Source organism: Marmota flaviventris, chromosome 3 (assembly GCF_047511675.1).
Source record: "Marmota flaviventris isolate mMarFla1 chromosome 3, mMarFla1.hap1, whole genome shotgun sequence".
NCBI classification, from domain to species: Eukaryota; Metazoa; Chordata; class Mammalia; order Rodentia; family Sciuridae; genus Marmota; species Marmota flaviventris.
This window is the reverse complement of record NC_092500.1, coordinates 88,236,323-88,257,958: the sequence shown is the minus strand read 5'-3', so window position 1 is coordinate 88,257,958 and position 21,636 is coordinate 88,236,323. Positions and strand designations below refer to the sequence as shown.

Sequence of the window (21,636 nt, the reverse complement as noted above, 5' to 3'; positions counted from 1 at the left end):
GAGCAGAATCCCATTTAAATTGATGACAATGACCACGATGATGATAACGATGGTGGTGATAACATTTGCTGAGTACTGACAGATGGCATATTAAATGTTTTTCATATAGTATCTCACTGTATTCACATCAACCCAAAAAGGTAATTTCTGTCATAGTACCATACCCATTTTACAGAGAAAGAAACATGTAATTAATAAAAATTAAATAATGTATTCAGTGTCATTAGCTAGTTAGTGAAAGATTCCAGGATTTAAGTAAGATCTTTATGATTTCAGAGTATATACTCTTAACACTTAATGCAAGATTATAATTCAACAGAAGTTGTATTCACTTCAATGAATAAAATTTCAAATAAGCTAACTAAAAAATTTTGAAAATATGATATTGATCAAATTATTCTATGTGCATGTACAATATGGCATAATGAATCCCACTATTGTAAATAATTAAAATACACCAATTTTAAAATTCAAAAAATAAGGGTTTTCAAAACATAGTCTAATAAAAAATAATGATCCAGCTCTTAGCTCTAAATATTTACTAAATATTTTCACTTGACTGTTTGACTTCAAATTCACTTATGGCAGAGGGCCTTCTAAGAAAAGTCATTTATTAATTTGTCTATTGAAATCATAAGATTGTATTTCTAACAAAGAGCCCATAAACATATTTAACTCCCTAGAAACAATATTTAATAGTAAATGGTGGGGAAATTTATTCATTTATATAGCTATTTACTACCTTTAATCCAAGTCCAGATTAGTATTTCAGCCTCTTTTTTTTTTAATTTATTCATTTAATTTTGACCACAGGGTCTTCCTGTTTTGCCTAGGCTGGTCTCATACTCCTAGGTTCAAGGAGTATGAACTTCTGCCTCAAACTCCTGAGAAGCTGAAACTAAAGGCTCATAAGGCCATAACTGGCAGTATATCAGTATATTTTCTTAATTGGTAACATAAAAGATGACTAGATTTCTGTTTATAAAGGAAATATGTGTGTGTGTCTGTGTGTGTATGTGTATTATATATGTATGTTATAGAAAAATAGGGGAAAAGTTAAAAAAAAACGCGGAGGGGAGGCAAACAAGAAAAATAATCCAGAAAAGTAATTATCTAGGATAAACATTTGATAATGTATTCTGCAAATTTCTCCAATGATATCACATAAATATAATTCTTTGGGTTCTAAACAACTTTGAGATCATCACATAATGAATGCTTTATAACATGCATTCTGTAATCCATAATATATCATGCACATTTGTTGCACTGTATTCTGAAAACGTGTTCTTTTTTTTCTGACTGTATAACTCAGGTTCTATATTTGCCCTTACTTATTTACTCATTCATTCATTTATTTTGCAACGCTGGGGATCACTTAATACTAAAAAAATTTAGTATTAAGAGAAGTATTGTTACATTTTTCAAATACCTATAATTTACTTAATGATAACACAGATTCTCATTTCTGCTCTGCATTCAGTTGGTGGTAACATCAAATGTCAGAAAAACTTCCAGAAAATTCCACTGTATTCTTGGAATAAAGTGAGAATAAATGTAGTAAATATGTATGAATATTATGCTAAAAATAGTTCTCAACTCACAGACCCTATGAAAGCATTTTTGGAGACCCTTAATTATTCTTACAGTATACTTTGAAAACCCTGCTTTAACAACAAAAAAACTTTTAAGATTTTATAAGCAAATATTATCAGTTTGAAAATGTGTTTTAGAAACAGAGTACCAGCAAAATTAATTTTCTTTTTTGAGGTGTTAGGAATCAAACCCAGGCCCTCATGCATACTAGACACTCTACCACTGAGTTACATCCCAGTACCTCAAGATAATTTTTAAATAATGCATTTACTTACTATGTTGCACAAATTTTGCAGGCATAATTTTAATTTCCGATCAGAGGAGTAAAAATTCTATGAACAATATTTTACTATTACTTTTCTACCTGTCTATTTTTAAAAAGGCATGTAAGATATACATTTTAAAACCATGTAGCAGTAAAGTCTTTAAGAATAAATATAAAACATTAATTTTATGATATTTCTTAAATTATTACTCCTTACCATGTATAGTGTCATAAATTGGAAACCATCCTGAGATGACTGTTGCAGCCTCACTGTACAGTAAAGGATCAATATCAATGTACACTTTACCAATGGCATCATTTGCACTGTAAGTATCATGGTCAAGAACTGTGATCTGTAAAGGTTCATCTTGTAAATCTTCATCATCCACCTAAAAGTATACCTTGAAATTAAATCTAATTTTAAAATCTTAACTATCACAAATGAATACATATACCAAATGAAAACAATGACTTTTTAAAATTTTTTTTAGCACTGAGGAATGAACTCGGGGGCTCTCTAACCCTGGGCGAGTCATTTTTCAAAATGTTCTGAGACAAGACTGGCTTTGAACTTGATATCCTCCTGCCTCAACCTCTTGAGTTGCTGAGATTACAAACGTGCGCCACTCTGCCTGGCTAAAAATGACTTATTTCTGTAAAAGAATAGATATCTAAGCACAAAGATAAAAAGAGATTAGTACACACATAAAAACAGTATGATGTCAAGGATTAGGAATTAGAGATTAGGGTTATAGCTCAGTGGTAGAGCACTTGCATACCATGCTAGGCCCTGGGTTCAATCTCTAGTACCAAAACAAAACAAACAAACAAAGGGTTTGCTCAGCTCAAAGTGCACGTTAATTCACTGGTCCCTCTAGTACTCCCCATTTCTCTACCTTCTTCTGCCAGCCTAGAACACTAGGAAGATGCCTGGAACTCCAGCTGCTAACTTGGAACCTGAAGTGACTCTGAGTCACTTTGAAGACAAGCCAAAGTACGCATACACAATGGCATTCTATTCACCCAAAGGAAGAATGAAATCATGTCATTTGCAGAAAAATGGATGGAACTTGAGAGAGCATTATGTGAAGTGAAATAAGCCAAACTCAGAAAGTCAATGGTCATATGTTTTCTCTCATATGTGGAAGCTAAAGAGGAAAAAGGTGGGGAAAAGCACAGCAAACTCTCATAAAAAGATAAGGGAGACCAGTAGAGGAAAGGGGGACAAGAGGGAGGGAAAGTAGAGGTACTAGGGAGTGAAACTGCCCAAATTATACTGTTATATTGTGTGCATAGACAAATATGTAACAACAAATCCCACTTTTATGTTCAATTATAATGTACCAATAAAAAATACAAAAAAATAATTAAAGTCACATGATTCTCATGAATGGATGATGAAGAAAAGACAGAAAGGGTCTTGAATCTAAAATGTCTACATGAAGCTATATACTGACAGTCTCAACATTTCTTTTATATGAGAGAAAACATCTACTTTAAGATATTTGAGTGTTCAAAACATACACAAATAAACAACAGTTAAAAAAAAGAACTTTATAACATCAACTATAAACACAAAGTTTATGCATATTCTTGATATCATATATGCTATTAACTAGAAGCATTAGTCAAAATAGTAATTTAAATTGTAAAGAAAATGGCTGGTGACTATAGTTTCTGAAACCATTAATATTTTAAAAATCTCTTACTTCAGAAAAACTACAAATAAACACAAACACACTTTTTTTTTTAAGACAGGGTCTTGCTATGTTACCCAGGATAGTAGCTTCATTCACACAATCCTCCCATCTCAGCTCATTAGTAGCTGAGATTATAGGGAATACCATAGAACCTATATTGTTTAAAATAAGCTACTGAAGTATTCCTTAACCTTAAAAATTAACAGTATTGAATCATCAACAAAATAAAATGGTATTTTCTAAAATGATAATTTCTTAGCATCATAAAAACTAACACATGAAGCCTTCCTCCTCCTAGCTTTCCAATAACAATGTAATTAATTAATATTTTTTAACCGTTTCTAGGTTATAAGAAAGGAGGAAGTCTCAAAATAAACCTATGTAAGTATTCAAATGTTTTTCTAGGACAAGAAAGATGCACTTCATAATTTTATAAATCTGAAATCATGTAAGCAAGTTTCTCTGCTCACTTTCTTTGACTTACATAGTCCACATTTTATCTTAATAATGTAGTTGAAAATGGTACAGATTGAATGTGTGCAATAATGCATTTTTCAAAATATAAAATGGCATTTTGAAAACAGCTAAAAAGAAAATCTGTACATATCCACAAGAAAAAATGCAGAGATAAAACAGTTCATGACAAAAAAAAAAAAATCAACTAAACATGAAAAGAAAAGTTGGAGGCTCACTTCCTGATTTAAAAACTTAATTACAAAGCTCCAGTAATCAAAACAATATGGTAATGACATAGGGACAGACATATAGATCAATGGAATAGCTCCCATACTTCTATGTACAACTAATTTGTTTTAACTTATCTCAAAGGTAAAGTTGAAAATAGTTTACAATAATTTACTGACTTCCAAACCAATGTTATCCAAACAATATGGAACTCTATTTTTAAAAGAGTTGGAGTTAATGGGAACTAGAAATTTTCTTCCTTAGAAAGATCCATCTGGCTGGAAACCTTTGGATAAAAGCCATTGGGAGATTAGGAATAATAGTTTCTACAACTGCATCCTTTTGGTATACAGTTGGGATAGCCAAGTTACCCCTCACCAACTCACAGCCACTCTACCAATAAGTGTGGTCTGTACCTCACACGCGCCCTTTAAATTGATTTCTGAGAAGGACGGGAAAAGAACAGTTTCTTCAACAAATGATGTTGAAACAACTGGACTTCTTTGTATAAAAGAATAAAGTTGGCCTCTTACCTCAAGCTATTATAAAAACGAACTCAAAATGGATTAACAACCTATGTATAAGAGTTGAAACCATAAAACTCTCAGGAAAAAATATAGGGAATGGATCAGGGAAGCACAAGCAACAACAACAAAAAATACCTCAAATTTCAACAAAATAAAAAACTTTTATACAAATGGTAGTGTCAATAAAGTAAAAAGACAACCTATTAAAATGGGAGAAAAAATTCACAAGTTATTTACCTGATAAGGAGTTGATATTTAGTATAGTGAACTTCTACATATCAACAACAAAAATATAAATAACTCCATTAAAAAAATAAACTGGGGGAGGGGGCAGTGGTATCATGGCATACACCTGTAATTCCAGTGACCTGAGAGGCTAAGGCAAGAGGATCCCAAGTTCAAGGCCAGCCTATACAACTTAATGAGATTCTGTCTCAAAATAGAAATTTTTTAAAGGGCTGGGGATGTAGCTCAGGGTGTACAGTAGCACTTGGTTTACAGAAGGTCTTGGGTTCAATCCCCAGCACTGCAAAAAAATTAATAAACAAAATTCACAAATACAGTGAAATATTAGCTTAAAAAAATAATATTCTGCTACCTGCCACAATGTGAATGATCCTTGAAAACATAAGGAAATGAAAGAACCAAATAAAAAGGGACAAATATTATGATTCCACTTAAATGAAGAGTCTAACATAAGCTAATTCAAAAAGATAGAATATAGATAAGTTACTAAAGTCTGAGGAAAAGGAACTAGCGAGTTACTGCTTAGTAGGCACAGAATTCCTATTCAGGGTATAAAAGTATTTTGGAAATAGTGATGGTGGTTGTACAATACTGGGCACGTAATTAATGCTACTGAATTGTATACTTTAAAATGGCTAAAATGGCACAAAAAAATACTGTGTATGTTGTTCTTAAGTATTTCTTTATATATGCTAAAATCCAAAAATAATAATAATAATAATAAAATAATACACTTTAAGGCTTTTTTTTTTCCATCTGCATTACCATATACTATATTTTTTTTAAGGTAAAAACTCAGTGTTCTTTTAAAAACTTTTTTAAAAACTCAGTGTTCCTAGTGAGGCAGAAATAGAAATATTCTTATACTGTAGAAAATCTACTATGCCTGAAATGAAAGATACTTTTATCATTCCTAAAGGAAAAGAGTCACTTAAGAAAATATATACTCAAAAAACATGGGCATTTAAGAACTTACCTCAAACTTAAACCATTCTGAGTTCCACTGTGGATTGAGTGACTTGAGGTATACATCTGTTTTAAAGGTGGTATTACCAAATTTTACCTAAATACAAATAAGAAACCATTCAGAAATGTGAATAGACATCAGAAATGTGGAAAAAAGTAAATGTTAATGTCAGCCAAGCAAGGGGAGAAAAATTAAGCATAGAGGGAAAAAAAGCCAACTATCCCCTAAGCCAAGAGGAAAAAGGTATGCTCTGACAAGGTGCTTGCAGATTCACCTAATTTCCATTGCTCTGCTTGACCAGCTAGCTGCACAGGAAAAAACAAAACATAGATCATAGATCATTTTATTGGCATGGAGGAAGGGATTAGTGCGGTCACTAAATATGCTGAGATGAAAGAGGACAGTCCTGGGCTGGAGAATTAGCTCAGTTGTGATTGTGCATGCATGCACAAGACCCTGTGTTCAATTCCCAGCACCACAAAAAAAAAAAAGAGGAAAGTCCTAGACTGACTGCTCAGTAGTAAAGCAGTTTCCTTGCATAAATAAGGTCCTCACCCCCAAACAGGAGAAAAATCTTAAGGAGAGATGACATGCTAAAATAAAAATCAAGAGGTAAAGACCAGCTCACTATCCTCTTTTCTCAGCAAGAGAATCCAGAAGCACAGCCCGTTATTAGAAAAATTTAGTAATATTTCTTTCTATTTTCTAACTTACCCATATTTGTTATTTTCTTAACCCCTTATCTGTACTCACACAATATGATAGGCAATAAACTATTATGTTTTATGTTCCTATCTTCAGGGAAAATGAAAGGGGTTGAGTAAGGAGACTTATCTTATTTCATAGACAATCTTGGCAAGCACTGAATCCCAAAGACCCAAAAATAAGTAAATAAGGAAATAAAGAAGGAATAAAAGTAAGTTAAAATCCCTGGGATTTGTTTCCATCAAAGAATGGTGATTGGGCTGGGGATGTGGCTCAAGCGGTAGCGCGCTCGCCTGGCATGCGTGCGGTCCGGGTTCGATCCTCAGCACCACATACAAAGATGTTGTGTCTGCCGAAAACTAAAAATAAATATTAAAATTCTCTCTCTCTCTCTTAAAAAAAAAAAAAAAAGAATGGTGATTGTGAAACCTCAGACCAGATTTGGAAGTGGTCAAGAAGCTGAAGAGCAAAACAGACAATTACTTCTTCACTTGCCTCCCTTTTCTACATTTGATCTCTTCAAACTCTTTCCCTGATTCCTTCAGTTATCATCATCAATTATTTTTCCTAATCTCAAAATACACTAAGGATTATTCACTTTGGTCACAGCAGTTTGGCACAGTGTATATGCTTCGTAAATGCTGGTTCAATCAGGTAAAAATTATAATTGCTGATATTAATTGGTCCAAAAAATTTCCAAAAGCAAAATATCTAAAACTCCAATTATTTTTCTTCTCTGAATATTTCTATTATTTTATCATTTAGTTTGATTTATCATGATATAAACCATTTGGCACATAAGCAGTTTGATTAGGGGTATAAAAGAATTAAAAAGAGCAAATAAAAATAGCAGTTTCTTGCATGGTAAAGAATATCATGAAGCCAGGGCCAGGGATATAGTTCATTTGGTAGAGTACTTGCCTCGCATGCCCAAGGCCCTAGATTCAATCCCCAGCACCACAAAAAAAAAAAAAAAAAAGAATCATGAAGCCAAAGACAAATAAGAGCAGGTTGTGGTGGCTCAACCTATATTCCCAGCATGTTGAGGCTAGGGCAGGAGGATCACAAATTTGAGACCAGTCTGGGCAACCTAGCCAGGCCCTGTCTCCAAAATAAAAAATAAAAAGAATTGAGGGCTAGGGATGTAGCTCAGTGGTAAAGTGCCCCTGGGTTCAGTTCCCAGGAACCACCCCCAACTCCCACCTCCTGCCACAAATAAGATAACCAACCTCATTGTAGAGATATGGAAATTAAAACATTTTTACTTAGGCTGGCAAAGATCAAATGGTTTGAAAACAATGTTGATGAGGCACTCTCATAATTTTCTGATGCAAGTATAATTTAGAAGTCTGTACAGAGAACAGTTTAACATATACCAAAATTTTAAATGTCCATGTCTTTTAAGCTCCCAATTCTATTTCTTGAGAGCTTAAGAGGTGCATAATACATATCAGCATTATAGTAGCAAAATATTGGAAACAATCTAAATATTCATTAATTTGGAAATGACTGAGTTAACCACAGCCTGGCCACAAAATGAAGTACTAAATAGAAGAATAAAACAGCTCCCTATATACTGATAAGAAACAGAGGTCAAAATAAAATAGAGCTGGGGATGTAGCTAGCTCAATGGTAGGCTGCTTCTCTAGCATGCCAAAAGCCCTCAGTTCAATAAACAAACAAACAAAAACTTTATACTGCAGAATGGTGCATATAGCATTCTTTGGGGAGAGAAAAATGAAAAACATTAAAGTATATAGATTATTTCTAGAAGGACTTACAAGAAAATTTAATGATGACATAAGAAAGAGATTAATGGGTTGGTTAAAGTAAAGGCAGTAAAAATGAAAGTTGACCCATTTTGTATCTTTTGAATTATGAACCATAAATATGTATTACCTATTTTTAATGTATCATTTTAAAATCCAAAATATTAGAAATTAAAAACTCAAATGGCAATAACATTATTCTAATCAAATTATATAATTCCAGATCCAATTCCAGGAATTTAACTTAGAGAAGTACTTCCACAGAAATTGCCCTCCCCCAAAATATAAAAACTTAAATAGTCATTCAAAAAGAAAGTAATTAAATAAATCATATGCATCCCAATTAAAAAATGGAGTTGATTATATATACTGTCATAGTAAGATTATAAATGACAGAAAAAGGGATAAAACAAGCAGAAAAATATGTAAAGTTTAATTACATCTCTTTCTAAAAAGGTGATATGCATATAAAAGTAATTTTTTTTAAAGAAGAGGAAGGGCCGGGTGCAGTGGTGCAAGCCTGTAATCCTAGCGGCTTAGGAGGCTAAATCAGGAAGATCTTGAGTTCAAGTCAGCCTCGGACCTTAGTAAGTCCCTAAGCAGATCAGCGTGACCCTATCTCAAAATAAAAAAAAAAAAAAAAAAAAAGGATTGGAGATGTGGCTCAGGGGCTGAGTGCCCCTGGGTTCAATTCCTGGCACTAAATAAATAATAAATAAATAAGAAGAGGGAGGGTATACAAACACAAGCCAAAGAAAAAACAGCAATTCTCCCTGAAGAATAAGAATTTCCAAATTATATTTCTGAGTGTTCAAATGCTTTTTAATGGGAGGTATTCACATACTACATATTTTTTTTCTTTTCAAATCACAATGTTAAAGAAATGAAACTCAACAGGGGAAAAGAAACTTAGGGAGAGGTTTTTGCTTACTCACTAATCTAATTTTCATTATACTTCAATACTCAAGGCATGAAGGAAATACAGCCAGTCTCCAAACTTAGAATATTCCATCGTTTCTAATCTCAATTTAGAATTTTTCAACTTCACAATGGTGCAAAAGCATACCCATACAGCCGCTCTGCTTTTCACTTTCAGTACAGCATTCAATATATTACATGAGATATCCAACATTTTACCATAAAATAGGCTTTTTGTTAGATGATTTTGCCCAACTATAGGCTAATATAAGTGTTCTGAACATGTAATTGAAAGAAGGGTTCAGAAGGCTAGAAGGCTAGACTGAGATACAATGGTTGGTCATTGGGTTTTTTTTGTTGTTTTGTTTTGTGGTGCTGAGGATTAAACCAGGGTCTGGCATGTGTGACCCACTACTGAGCTGCATCCCCAACCCTGATATTTAGTAGTTTAAGTGTATTAAATGCACACTTTTAATTTACAATACTGTCAATTTACCATGGGTTTTTTTGAAATAAGATCCCATCATAAATTAAGGAACATCTTACATATTTTATTGGGATAAATTATTGTTTAATTTACCTAAAACTTTTGAAGTAAAATGTTGTTAGGATTATAAAAACATTAAAATGCTAAATAAATACACTTAAGGGTTTGATTCACCAAAAAAGCAAATCATGTTTTAAGTTCAGCACCCTCTTTTGTTCCTCACCACAGCTCTGCTACATTGAACTTTTTTTACAACAGTGCATTCTAGATAAAGATCTGATAGTTCCCAAACTACATCAAACAAACAAAAAACAAGATTTCAGAAAAAGAAAAAGTCTAGAGTATGCATTCTGCCAAAATGTAATGATTTTTTTCTACTAGTAAAGGAGAATCACAGTTCATTTAGCCTTATTCAATTCAAAGGATATTTTATTACTCAGTAATTAAATGTCTTCCAACTTTGTTAAAGAACATCAGGAATTTTAATGCAGATTCCACCAGTAAAGTAAGGCATTCTCTTTTCCCACTGATTAGCTAAATTACCTTGAGAAAGTTATTTAACCTGCTATTTAAATCTACTTTCTCCTCTGAAAAGCAGGGTTGCTGGGAGCATTATATGAGATAATGCATGTAGAAACCTAGCAAAATGTTTGATACAGAGAAAATATTCATTAAATATTAATTTCTTTCCCTCTGAGTATTCCTTCAAAAGCTCCTAGATAAACACAAAATAACAACATAGTTTAGCCAAACAGTTTGTAACATGCACATTAATAGAGATATATTTCATTAATTATTCCCTTGTTCAGAACCCCATTTTACTCTTCCTAAAGATTCCTGCAAGAATCATCTTTAAGTACTACTGGTCTTCACTGGCTCCCCAAACTCCTCACATTCATAAAGAGTAAAAATTCTCAGTACCAGAACTTAACCAGTTACTCAAGCAACTTGATTAAACCAGAGAATCGTTAAAAAACAATACAAGCTAGGCACAGTGGCACACATCTGTAATCCAGTGGCTTGGGAGGCTGAGGTAGGAGGATAGCAAGTTCAAAGCCAGTCTCAGCAACCCAGCAAGACCCTGTATCAAAATGAAAAATTAAAAAAGGGCAGGGAGTCTGGGGCTACAGCACTTGCCTTGCATGTGTGATCCTTAGCACCACATAAAAATAAAACAAAGTAAAGGCACTCGATTCATCTATAACTACAAAAAATTTTTTAAAAATAAAAAAGGGGGGCTGAGGTTCTGGCTCAGCGGTAGAGCACTCACGTAGCACGTGCGAGGCCCTGGGTTCAATCCTGAGCACCACATAAAAATAAATAAATAAAATAAAGATATTGTGTCCAACTACAACTAAAAAATATTTTTAAAAAAAAATAAATAAAAAAGGGGGCTAGGGTTGTGGCTCAGTGGTAGAGCACTCGCCTAGCTTGTGCAAGGCCCTGGGTTTGATCCTCAGCACTACACAAATAAATAAATAAAGGTATTGTGTCCAACTACAACTAATAAATAAATAAATAAGGGCTAGGGATGTGGCTCAGTGGTTAAGCGCCCCGGGTTCAATCCTCTGTACCAAATAATAATATAATAAAATTGTAATACAAGCTGAAACATGTTAATATAAAATATGTAAACATTCATTCCTGCCTTCTAACACAAGCAAAGGCCTCTTCTTTGAGTACAGGTCCACTATAGATTTCTATATCTTTTTTTTGCATAAACCACATTCATGTCATCTGTGCTTTCTGGTTTGGGTTTGTAAAGTGACAGAATTTTAAATCACTTGTAAAAAAAATAATAATAATAAAGTATCCTATAGTGGGGACCGCCCTGGATGAACATGACTTTAAGGACTATAAGTCCGAAGTAACTTGGGCAGTTACCCCAGATCAGATAACAAGGCGTGGGTCCAGGTGTAGGCATCACCCCTGGGGTTGAGTTACACTCACCTGTTCCTTTGTAATCCTACCCCTTCTGCCTTTTTTGGATAGAATGTTCTAAGAAACAGCATCCACCCCCACCCCGGCCAAATAAAAGCCCCCTTGCAAACATGCGTGCCCTCTCCCCCCACCCCCGCCTCTCTCTCTCATCAGCCTCTGGTGACCTTCTCTTGCCCTATTTTGGGGATCCTGAGCCCGGGAGACAAGGAAGACATCCTGAAGCTCATATAAAAGGTATTTTGTGTCTGTATGGTATTTTGTGTCACCCCAAGTTCACACGAGTGACTTTAGTTCAGCCTCCCACACTAGATGGGGGTGGCATCCTATATTTTTCATAATCTTTTCTCCACCTAATTCAACATCAATTTTTATAGACTATTTCTATAAGTCTTTACATAGCCTTATTAACTGAATTCTACCAATTTATATAAGGTTTAAATTAATTACAATAACAACGGTTGATATAAACAGATTTGGGAATAAACACAACCACTTCTGGGTAAAGTATATCAGCCAACTTATGGGGGCACACTCTCTTTAGAGTAGTCTAATGATATGGGGGGATCTAAGAATATGCTTGATGGAAGACATGCAGAGCACTGGAGACTGCAATGAGTCAGTCAATGGAAGTTGGCTAAGAAAGCTTCTATTACACAGTCTTCTTACTCTGATTATCAGACTACTCAGCACTCTGTATCCACTTTAACTGCTTTTATTTCCACTTCTATTTGACAGAACCCTTCTTTCAATTACATGTGCTCTCTTCCTCCTTTTGCTTTTACCAGGCTCATCCTATTCACCTGAAAATGCTCTTTTTCTTTCTGCCTATGGAAATTTTACCATCCTACAGTCCCAGCATAAAGATTTCTTTTAACTAGCCAGGCCTGGTGGCACGTACCTGTAGCCTGGAAGACTGAGGAGGGAGAATCACTTAAGCCCAGGAGTTTAGGGCAGCCTAGGCAACACAGGAAGATTCCCTCTTCAGAAAAGAGAGAGAGAGAGAGAGCGCCTAGGATTCATTATCTCCCTTTCCTGTGAGCTTATATTACTTATAGCCTATATTACAAAATTTATCCCCTTATTATGTGGTAATCCTTTTTATCCCCTTTTTCCTGCTTTAATTTTCCCCTTTCTGCTGGATTATTCCTATTATAACACAAATATGTTCTAGTATTTTCTAACATGTTTTAAAATATCTAAAACCTACATACTTAGGTACCACAGTATTTTTTATTTCTCCCTTCATACCCATATTTCTTGAAACAGTTGCCTACTCCTGTTATTTCTGTTTCCTTATTTCTTACATACTTTAGTTCTAACTCATTACAGTGTGGGCTTCATCCTCATCAAGTCTTTCATCAAGATCAATAACAACCTCTATATTGTCCAATCCAATGATTTCTATGTTCTCTTATTTGATTTCTCAGTGCCATCTGACAGATGAGTGTTTCTTCTTTCTAGAAACTTCCTCTGGCCTGTTAGGACTTACTTCCTTATTTTTCTCCCCCCACCTTGCCCCCTGCCCACCCACTGCCTGACAATCTCAGCTTCCTTTCTCTAGTCATCCTCTAATATACCTCTTGATATTTTTTTCAAGGATCCATCTCACTTTTCTCTTCCCTAAGAGTTAGAAGTTTGCCAAAAGGAAAAGAATCAACTTCTAAGAAAGCTTTAGAAATTCTAGTAGTGTTTTGGGGGAAACAATAGTAGTAGTTAATGAGAAAGGACTAGAGATAGAAGGAGTCCTACAAGGCAAAAGTCACAACAATGAAGATTTGTCCCATGTCATGACATTTGAATGTCCCACCACATAGGCACATGACTAAGAAATCTACCTAGAACTTAACTCAGTTTTACAGATCAAAGTATAGTTTTAGAAACTAAAGCCATCATATAATCAAGAAACAACTCTGGTTCTTCTCCATGAGTTGAGTATTTTGGAAAATCAGATAACCAGTAGCAATGAAGATCTATGAGATGCCAGAACTACACCTCTGCCTCACTCCACGAAGGGCAGTCATTTGATTTTACACATAAGTAAGGCAATCTCCATCGAATGTTCCAGCTCTATTTTCTCCAGGGCACACTCTTACCATCTAGCATACTGCATCTTTTACTTATATTTTTTATGCACTTCCCCCTCCCACGAAAAGGTAAGTTCTATGAGCAAAGTAGTTTTCACTTTATTTACTGCCCACTACAGTGTCTGATGCATACAAGGGTTCAATAAATATCCACTGACTCAATCTGATTACTTCCTGTTTTCTATTATGCTTATGGACAAATATTTCAATATTGAAATCATTAAAAAATACCTTTATTTCTCTGTCATACTATGATCGAAGCACTGCATTGATTTTTTTATTATGAGCACAGATAAATTATATTAGCTATGAAAATCATGCCAGAATATTAAGAGTAGACATCAAAATATCTATTATATTAAGGGGGTACTAAGTCTCAAAGGTTGAGAAACACTTTTAACCAGGACCTCTCTTTAGAATACCAGAGTAACAAATCCAATTGCCTCCTTTACAATCACAAAGAAAGGTCCTAAAGACAATCCCACTCTAACATGCCCAAATGGAAACTGATTATCTCCAATATGTCTCTATCATCCCTGCAGCATCTCAAAATATTACCCCACTGACTCCAGAAAGCTAGGAATCATATTTCAATCTTCCTTTCCTTTCTCCATGACTCCAATCTATCAACAACTTCTCTAGTCTACTTTCAAAATATATTTGGAATTTATCCACTTCTCTCCACTAACAAAACATTACCTTGTTATTTGAACTATTTCAAAATCTCACAGCGAGGTGCCTGCCTCCACTGTTTTCCCTTCAATCCATTCCCTACATAGCAAAAAAAGGCTCGCTTAACTGCTTCTGATTGAAATTAGAATAAAATTCCAAGCCTGGTGTGTGGCATAGGCCTGTAATTTCAGCAACTCTGAAGCTAGGCAGAAGGATCACAAGTTCAAGGCTAGCCTCTGCAACTTAGTGAGATTCTATCAAAATAAAAGGGCTAGAAATGTGGTAGAGTGCCGCTGGTTCACTTCCCAGTACCACAAAAGAACATAAAATAAAATTCCAAATCCTAATCATGGCTACTTGACCAACTTTCCAACTTTATCTTATACCATTCTCCCCTTTACTCACAACATGACTGCCATAAACATGCTCCTTCACTTCCTACAACACACCAGTCTCCTCAGCGTCCTCCCTCTTCTGAGACTCTTTTTTCCTCCTTTTCCAGCTTCTCTTCTGTCCCCTTGCCTTATGCTTATGCTTACACACACGCACTCCCGTTGGCTCCTTTTCATTCAATCGGTCTTTGCTTGCCTGACACTCAGACTGATTTTATTCAACCTAAGGTAAATGTTCCCTATTATTCCCTTTTTATTGTTTCTTTACGGTACTCACCACAGTTTATAATCGTATATTTAATAATTTCTTTGCTTTTTAAATGTCTGTCTCAGTCACAAAAATAAGTCCCTTAAAAGCAAGAACAAAGTCTGTCTTGTTCACTGTCATATATCAGCTAGACCAGTAAGGATCACAGGGACTAGCAAATTGCTGACACTTAACAACTATTTATTGAACAATGAAATTAATGAGTCACCCTTGAACCTGATCTCCCCCCTCACCAGCAAAATCCAGTTTTCAAGGCCTAAGAATTTTAATCTCAAAAATATTCTCAAATCTTTACTAATCTATTCCCATTTCCACATATTGCCTTGACAATTTTACCATCTTCTTAACTGCTTTTCCTGCTTCACATCGGTCCAGTACATCAAGGACCTATCAGGCTAGGAATAGAGCTCTGTGACATAGCACTTGCCTAGCATGCACGAGGCCCTGGGTTTCATCCCCAGCACCATAAATAATAAATCAATAAATTCAGGTAATCCCCAAAAGAAACAACCTAATACAAATATAATCTTTTATTTCCACTGAAAAAGCTCCCCTGGCTTACCACTGCCTATTTATAAAGGAAAAACATCATAGGAAATTAGATTTGACTCAAACCTACCAGCCCAGCCTCAAACCCTCAAACTCACGTACCCCTTTTATTCCAGACACATCTCAAATTAAGATGGTTCCCTGAATATACCAGGTGTCACATTCTTGTCTTTGTATTCCTTCTGTACAGTAAAAATTCTGGGTGTCCCTCAAGGCCCAATTCAAGTGTTGCTTCAAATGTCAGTTCCTTACAAGTTTTCCTAAACCTTCAGAGACAGAATTAAGTTGCCATATTTGAATTTAACACTCTTCATCTTGCGTGGAGAGGCAGTAATAGCGTAGTGGTTAGGAGAAATGATTGCCAGGCTATGGAGATTTACAAGCTAAGTAATCTTATGCAATATATTATCATCCCTGGGCCTCAGTTACCTCATCTGTAATATGGGATAATAATTAAAAAGTACTTAGCACAGATATGGCAATAATGAAATACAATTCATGTTACCTATTAGTTACTAAAATGTGTGGAAAAAGTATGCTTTGGTTATCTGTGTATCCCTATTACCTAACATCTAGCCAAAAGCATACAGAATTTTTTCAAATGAATATGAAGTTGGGATTAAGAATTACCATGACAAGTAGAGGTAAACTACAGTGGTGAGAGAACATTTAAGGAATACAAAAAATATTTTATATTGAGATGAAATCAGGCTGTATATTATCATGTATCTATTAACTTTAAGCATTAATAGCCTAAACGATTATTGCTGTAATCCTTTGGCTCATCACATCGACTTTTATTGCAATATTTTCTTGGCTTCTTTCAGCCTCTGGTTTATTACTTTCCAGGCTGTACGCCTGCACTAATTTGCATGACTTTTAAACTAATCATTAGATTTAAAAAGCAATTTTGTAATTTAAATCCATAGCACTTAATGACTTCCTACCTCAAGGCACTAAATTTACACTTGAAACAGCTCGTCAGAACTACCAGTCTATACAAGAGAGAAAGTGTTCCAGTTGTGTTTGGAACTTACACTGATGGTTCTGAAAATGTCAGGCTAAAGGTGGATATCCTACAATGCAGGATAGGATTCGGAATGCCCATAAAGGGCTGTATGTATATTCTCACGCAGAGGTCCATCACACAGGCGCCAAAAGTCATCCTTCCCCTAGAGAAGGACATGCTTGTGTTTCCGTGGCCGCGCGGCCACGCCTTGGGATCTGTGCTGACTGGCAGGTGGCCTGTTGTGAGTCCAGACATTAGGGTCACCCCGCATGCAGAGCAGTAAGAACCTCTCCGCGCGGCGGGGTGTACCGCGGACTGTGGCCAGCCATGCACCCATCACATGGGCTTCGGCCTCGGCGGACATCCCTCTTGGGAGGTCTGGACAAGCACGACAGCAGGGCAGTGGAAAGGGAATGGGCTGAGGGGTTGGGAGCAGGTGGGTAGATCCTTCACTGGGCTTGGCGTTCTCTGGATTTTGAGGGGCAAGACCTTGCACCAACCTCCACGAAGGCATCAGTCAGGTCACTAGCACGGTCCATCACTGGCAAATGGCGCCCGGCCACGATTTTCACCTTCAGCTTCCCAGGCATCGTCTCGGCTTCGGCCTCTCCTTGGGCTCCTGCAGAAACAAACAAGCGAGCCTGCGCCGAGAGCCCGGCGGGCGGGGGAGGGGCGCGGGCGTGTGGGGAGCGGCGCGCGCGCCGGCGGGAACGCGCGGGGCAACTGACAGCAGAGGGCGCGCGGAGGCGCGCACGGGTACCGCGCCGCCGCGCTGCACTCACTGTGGGACAGAAAACGGGGTTGTGTCGCGCGGGAGCTGAGGCCTCTTTCCGGAGAGGTAGTCAGAGAGAGGACCTTGGTGGATTCTGCCGGTCTGGTACAACAGTGCTGGGAAAAGAAGAAGCTAAACCCAGTCAGCATCCCGTTGAGCCTGTGCGGCACCTACAAGTATTTCTCCTGCCATTCCCCCCTCCCCCGCCCAAAAAAAAAAAAGATGGCGGCTCTCGGAGCGTGGAGGCAGCATCGATCTTTCGGCGCTCTGCCCGCTTGGCGGAGGAGAAATTAAAATTCGCCAGGAAAAGATTAAGGGGGCGGGACTGACGTCGAGGAAGCGGGAGGGCAGGGAAACGGGTCGAGTCCTGCATCATTCACCGAGTGGCGCGTCGCGTTGTGTGGGGTGCCGCGCTGCTAACCGGCAGAGAACCCCGCGTCCTCCAGTGAGCGGCGGCTTGGCAAGCCATAAGCGCCTCTTTCTGGAAGGGCTGTGACAGACTTAGCTGCAGTGAAGATTGATAGAGGAGCCTGCCTTTAAACACCCGTTAGTGGTTGGTAAAACCAATCTAGCTGGTTCCTACGTGGAAGGCGTACAGGTGCGTGTGATTAGATTCAGTTTTCTGTGAAATAAAGAAATATCAGGTAGTATTGTTTCCCGAAATGTTTGGTTCAGCCATCCGCGCTTGTACTGTGTACTGGATCATAGATGTTACCTTGGGCGAGGAATGGGAAGGGAACACTCTAAAATCCAGAGTCCCTGAAAAGACCCCTGCACGCATAGATCATCTCAGTGTGGTTATCAAGAACCTAGGAGCGGAAAGGGAAGACCTGCCTTGGGAAAGTACAGTCAACTGTACTTGGGTTCATGAGAAATGAACCCGAAGAGCCATTACATCTTTCAGAATTGACCCAATTACATATACGTGAACGTACTAAAGTGACGTATTATTTATAGGTCCAGAGGATCAGAAAACGATAAGGGAAATTGAGGCACAGGAACCAGACAATAAAATCACTTCATACCAAATAACAAAACCAGCATTAACAATATACTTCATATCAAATGCCCAAATCAGTGTTAAAAATGCTTGTGGAAAGATATATAACACAGGAATCATCAGGAACTAACATTTTCTAAATGAAGATAGCAGCAGCATAATTTTTTTTTTTTTTGCCTCGCAGGCCCCCCTACGCTGGGGTTGAATCCAGGTCCGTGCAAGTGCTAGACAGCTAGGTAAGCATTCTACCACTGAACTATACCCCCATGATCTTTTTAACTTCAAAAATACTCAACTGGCGTGGTGGCGAGTTTATGTAATCTTAGCGACTCAAGAGCCTGAGGCTAGAGGATCACAAGTTCGAGGCCAGCCTTAGCAAGTTGGTGAGGCCCTACTCAACTTAGTGAGACCCTGACTCAAAAAATAAAAAGGGATGTGGTTCAGTGGTAGAGTGCCTCTGGGTTCTATCCTCAGTACCCAAAAAAGAAAGAAAAATGTTCTATAGAGTTCTGCACTCCAAGCATTAGTAACCCAGAAATGTTTTCAAGACAGAAATTGCTCCTACAGAAGGAATACTGTTAACATGAGTGAGAAGTTGAACTATCTCAAAGAGAAAAACAACTTGCTCAAAATAAAAATCTAAAGGATAGGGCTGGGGTTGTGGCTCACTGGTGGTGGAGCATTCGCCTTGCACATGGGAGACCCTGAGTTCGATGCTCAGCACCACATAAAAATAAGTAAGTAAAAATAAAGGTATTGTGTCCAACTACAACTAAAAAATAAATATTTTTTAAAAAAATCTAAAGGATAAATTATTGATTTTGTAGTATGAAACCTTTGTCCATTCAAACTATTACAAAAAGATAAGAGGCCCCAATTTTCTTGCAAATTTCCCTAGATCCAACTGCAGCTTTTGCTGCAGTCTGACTACCCTTAAAATGCCTCTGCCAAATGCAAAAAATTGGCCTGCCCTATGTGATCAGTGTTTGTTGTTTTTGTGGTAGGGTACAATTTTTTTTTCCCTTGAAATTGGGGGTGGAATGAACCCAGGGCCTCACACATGCTAGGCTACACTACTATATCCCTAACCCATGAACTAGCTTTTTCTAATATAATGAAATCATAGAATCATCATGTTACTAGTTCATTTTTAAAAAACATAGGGAAAAATATAAGAAAACTGAAGTTTAGCAATAATCTTATGGAAAATAATGCACTGTATTACAAGATGTTGTAATGTAAAATATATTTGCAAATTGCACAATGAAAGGTTAGCAACTTTGGCCTCCTAATTAGACTATAAGGTACATACCTGTTGCCTTAGGCTTCATCAACAGAAGATTATAATTAAGAAACTTCCTGAATACTGTTTTTTAATGGAATTAAGCCTGACTTTAGTTTAACTGTTTCCTAATAATTGCACTAGTTTGTTTTAATTAATGCTGGGAACAGTGCTGTCCTTCCTGACAAATCTATCATGATCTGACCTCTGATTACCTTCTTTAGCTTCAGACCCTGCCCTTATTCTTGCATTTTAGATCCTATAATTATGAGTTATTGCATATTGAATGTTTTCTATATGCCAGATATTTAATTCAGAGCTCTCAGCAGCTTTGTAGCCATTCTAAAATCCTATGAGATAGGAATTATCAGCCTTCCTTCTTTTCTTTTTGTTTTTTAACTCAAGGATTGAGTCTTCATTTTATAGATGAGTAAACTGCAGCTTTGCAAAGATGTGATTTCCCAAGGCCCCAGAGCTGATAATGAGGGAGGCAAGATTTAAATCTAGGCAATAATTCCAAGAATCCATGCTCTTTAAAGGCTGCATATAGTTTTCCAGTAAACTATGCTTTTCCCTCTGCCTGGAATATCTTCCTCAAAGTCATTTTACTAATGCATATGAATTCAAAACTCAGTTCAAACATCACTTCTACATCTTCTGATTTCCTTCCTAATAAAGATACTTCCTAATAAAGTAAAGAGTATCTTTACTACTTAATCTAAAGCATCTTCCCTTGTAGTAATTATCCATCTATAACCTGCCCCTACTAATTTTTGACCACCTTGAGGGAAAGGATTGCTTCTTACTCATCTCTCAATTTTCAGTTCTTTACCCGGTGCCCTTTGTGCAGTGAACAAATGCTTATGCATTAAATTGAGTAGAAATTAACCAACTATTACTACTTTGCTCTCTCCTCTTTTCTGTCTTCCTAAAATGTTGCTTTTAAACTCTCTTCATCACTTTAAAGTTAAATTTCTCAAGGATTGTCTGTATTTAGTGCCCTCTCTTCACCTCCCAGACAGACCTGAAACAACTATTTATATTCAGAGTTAACCACCACCACTGTACCAAAACAGTTCAGACTAATGCCATCAATAACCTCTGTTGCTAAATCCAGTGGACACTTTCAGTTTTCATTTTACATGACTCTCAGTAGCATTTCACACTCTTGACCATGTTCCACTTAAAATAGTCTTCCTCCTGTTATTTAGACACCATGCTTCTCTTACTATTCTGGTATATACTTCTGTCTTTTCAGTATCCTTAAGTATTTAATATATGTTTTTCTCAGGTTCATTTCCTGGACATATTCTCTTCTAACTATACTCTCTCCCTAGGTGATCTCATCCATGCCATTGATTCCAATTTTGAAATATTTAGCTTAGAACTCTCAATTTTTATTTTTAATCCATAATCTCTTGTGGGATTTTGATCCTATTTCTATTTGAATTATCAAAGAGACCTCAAAGACAGAATGTCCAAAACTGAACTTCACCATCTACATAGTCAATTGCTCAAACCAGAAACTCACTGATTTAAGTTTAAGAGTAGATACATACAAACAACAAGCTAAACTCAATTCAGTTTTTTTGTTTTGTTTCTTTTTTCTTTTTTGGCAGCACTAGGCATCAAAACCAGCACCTTGTGCATGCTAGGCAAGCACTGTACCACTGAGCCATATCCATAACCCCCAGTTCAGTTACTTTTGCTTTGATTTATTGCTAAAGTAAGAAATCAACTGTGTAAAAATTAAAATTGAGATAAGTAGGCAGCTAGGTAGACTCATCTTCTATTGGTTTTTTT

The 21,636-nt window shown here is 36.6% G+C and overlaps 1 protein-coding gene across 4 annotated transcripts in view; it reads right to left on the bottom strand.

Moving 5' to 3' along the window:
- The window catches only part of C2cd5 (C2 calcium dependent domain containing 5), a 94,047-nt gene extending 76,307 nt beyond the window's left edge, over nt 1-17,740 (bottom strand). For all 4 annotated transcript variants that reach the window (XM_071610094.1, XM_027934212.2, XM_071610093.1 and 1 more), the window contains exons 1-4: nt 17,562-17,740; nt 17,280-17,398; nt 5,995-6,081; nt 2,079-2,250 (exon numbers count right to left, since the gene is read on the bottom strand). In XM_071610094.1, the coding sequence (XP_071466195.1) occupies nt 2,079-2,250; nt 5,995-6,081; nt 17,280-17,398; nt 17,562-17,700 (517 nt within the window). In that variant the 5' untranslated portion in view covers nt 17,701-17,740. The remainder of the gene's footprint in view (nt 1-2,078; nt 2,251-5,994; nt 6,082-17,279; nt 17,399-17,561) is intronic.
- Nucleotides 17,741-21,636: the final 3,896 nt, after the last annotated feature.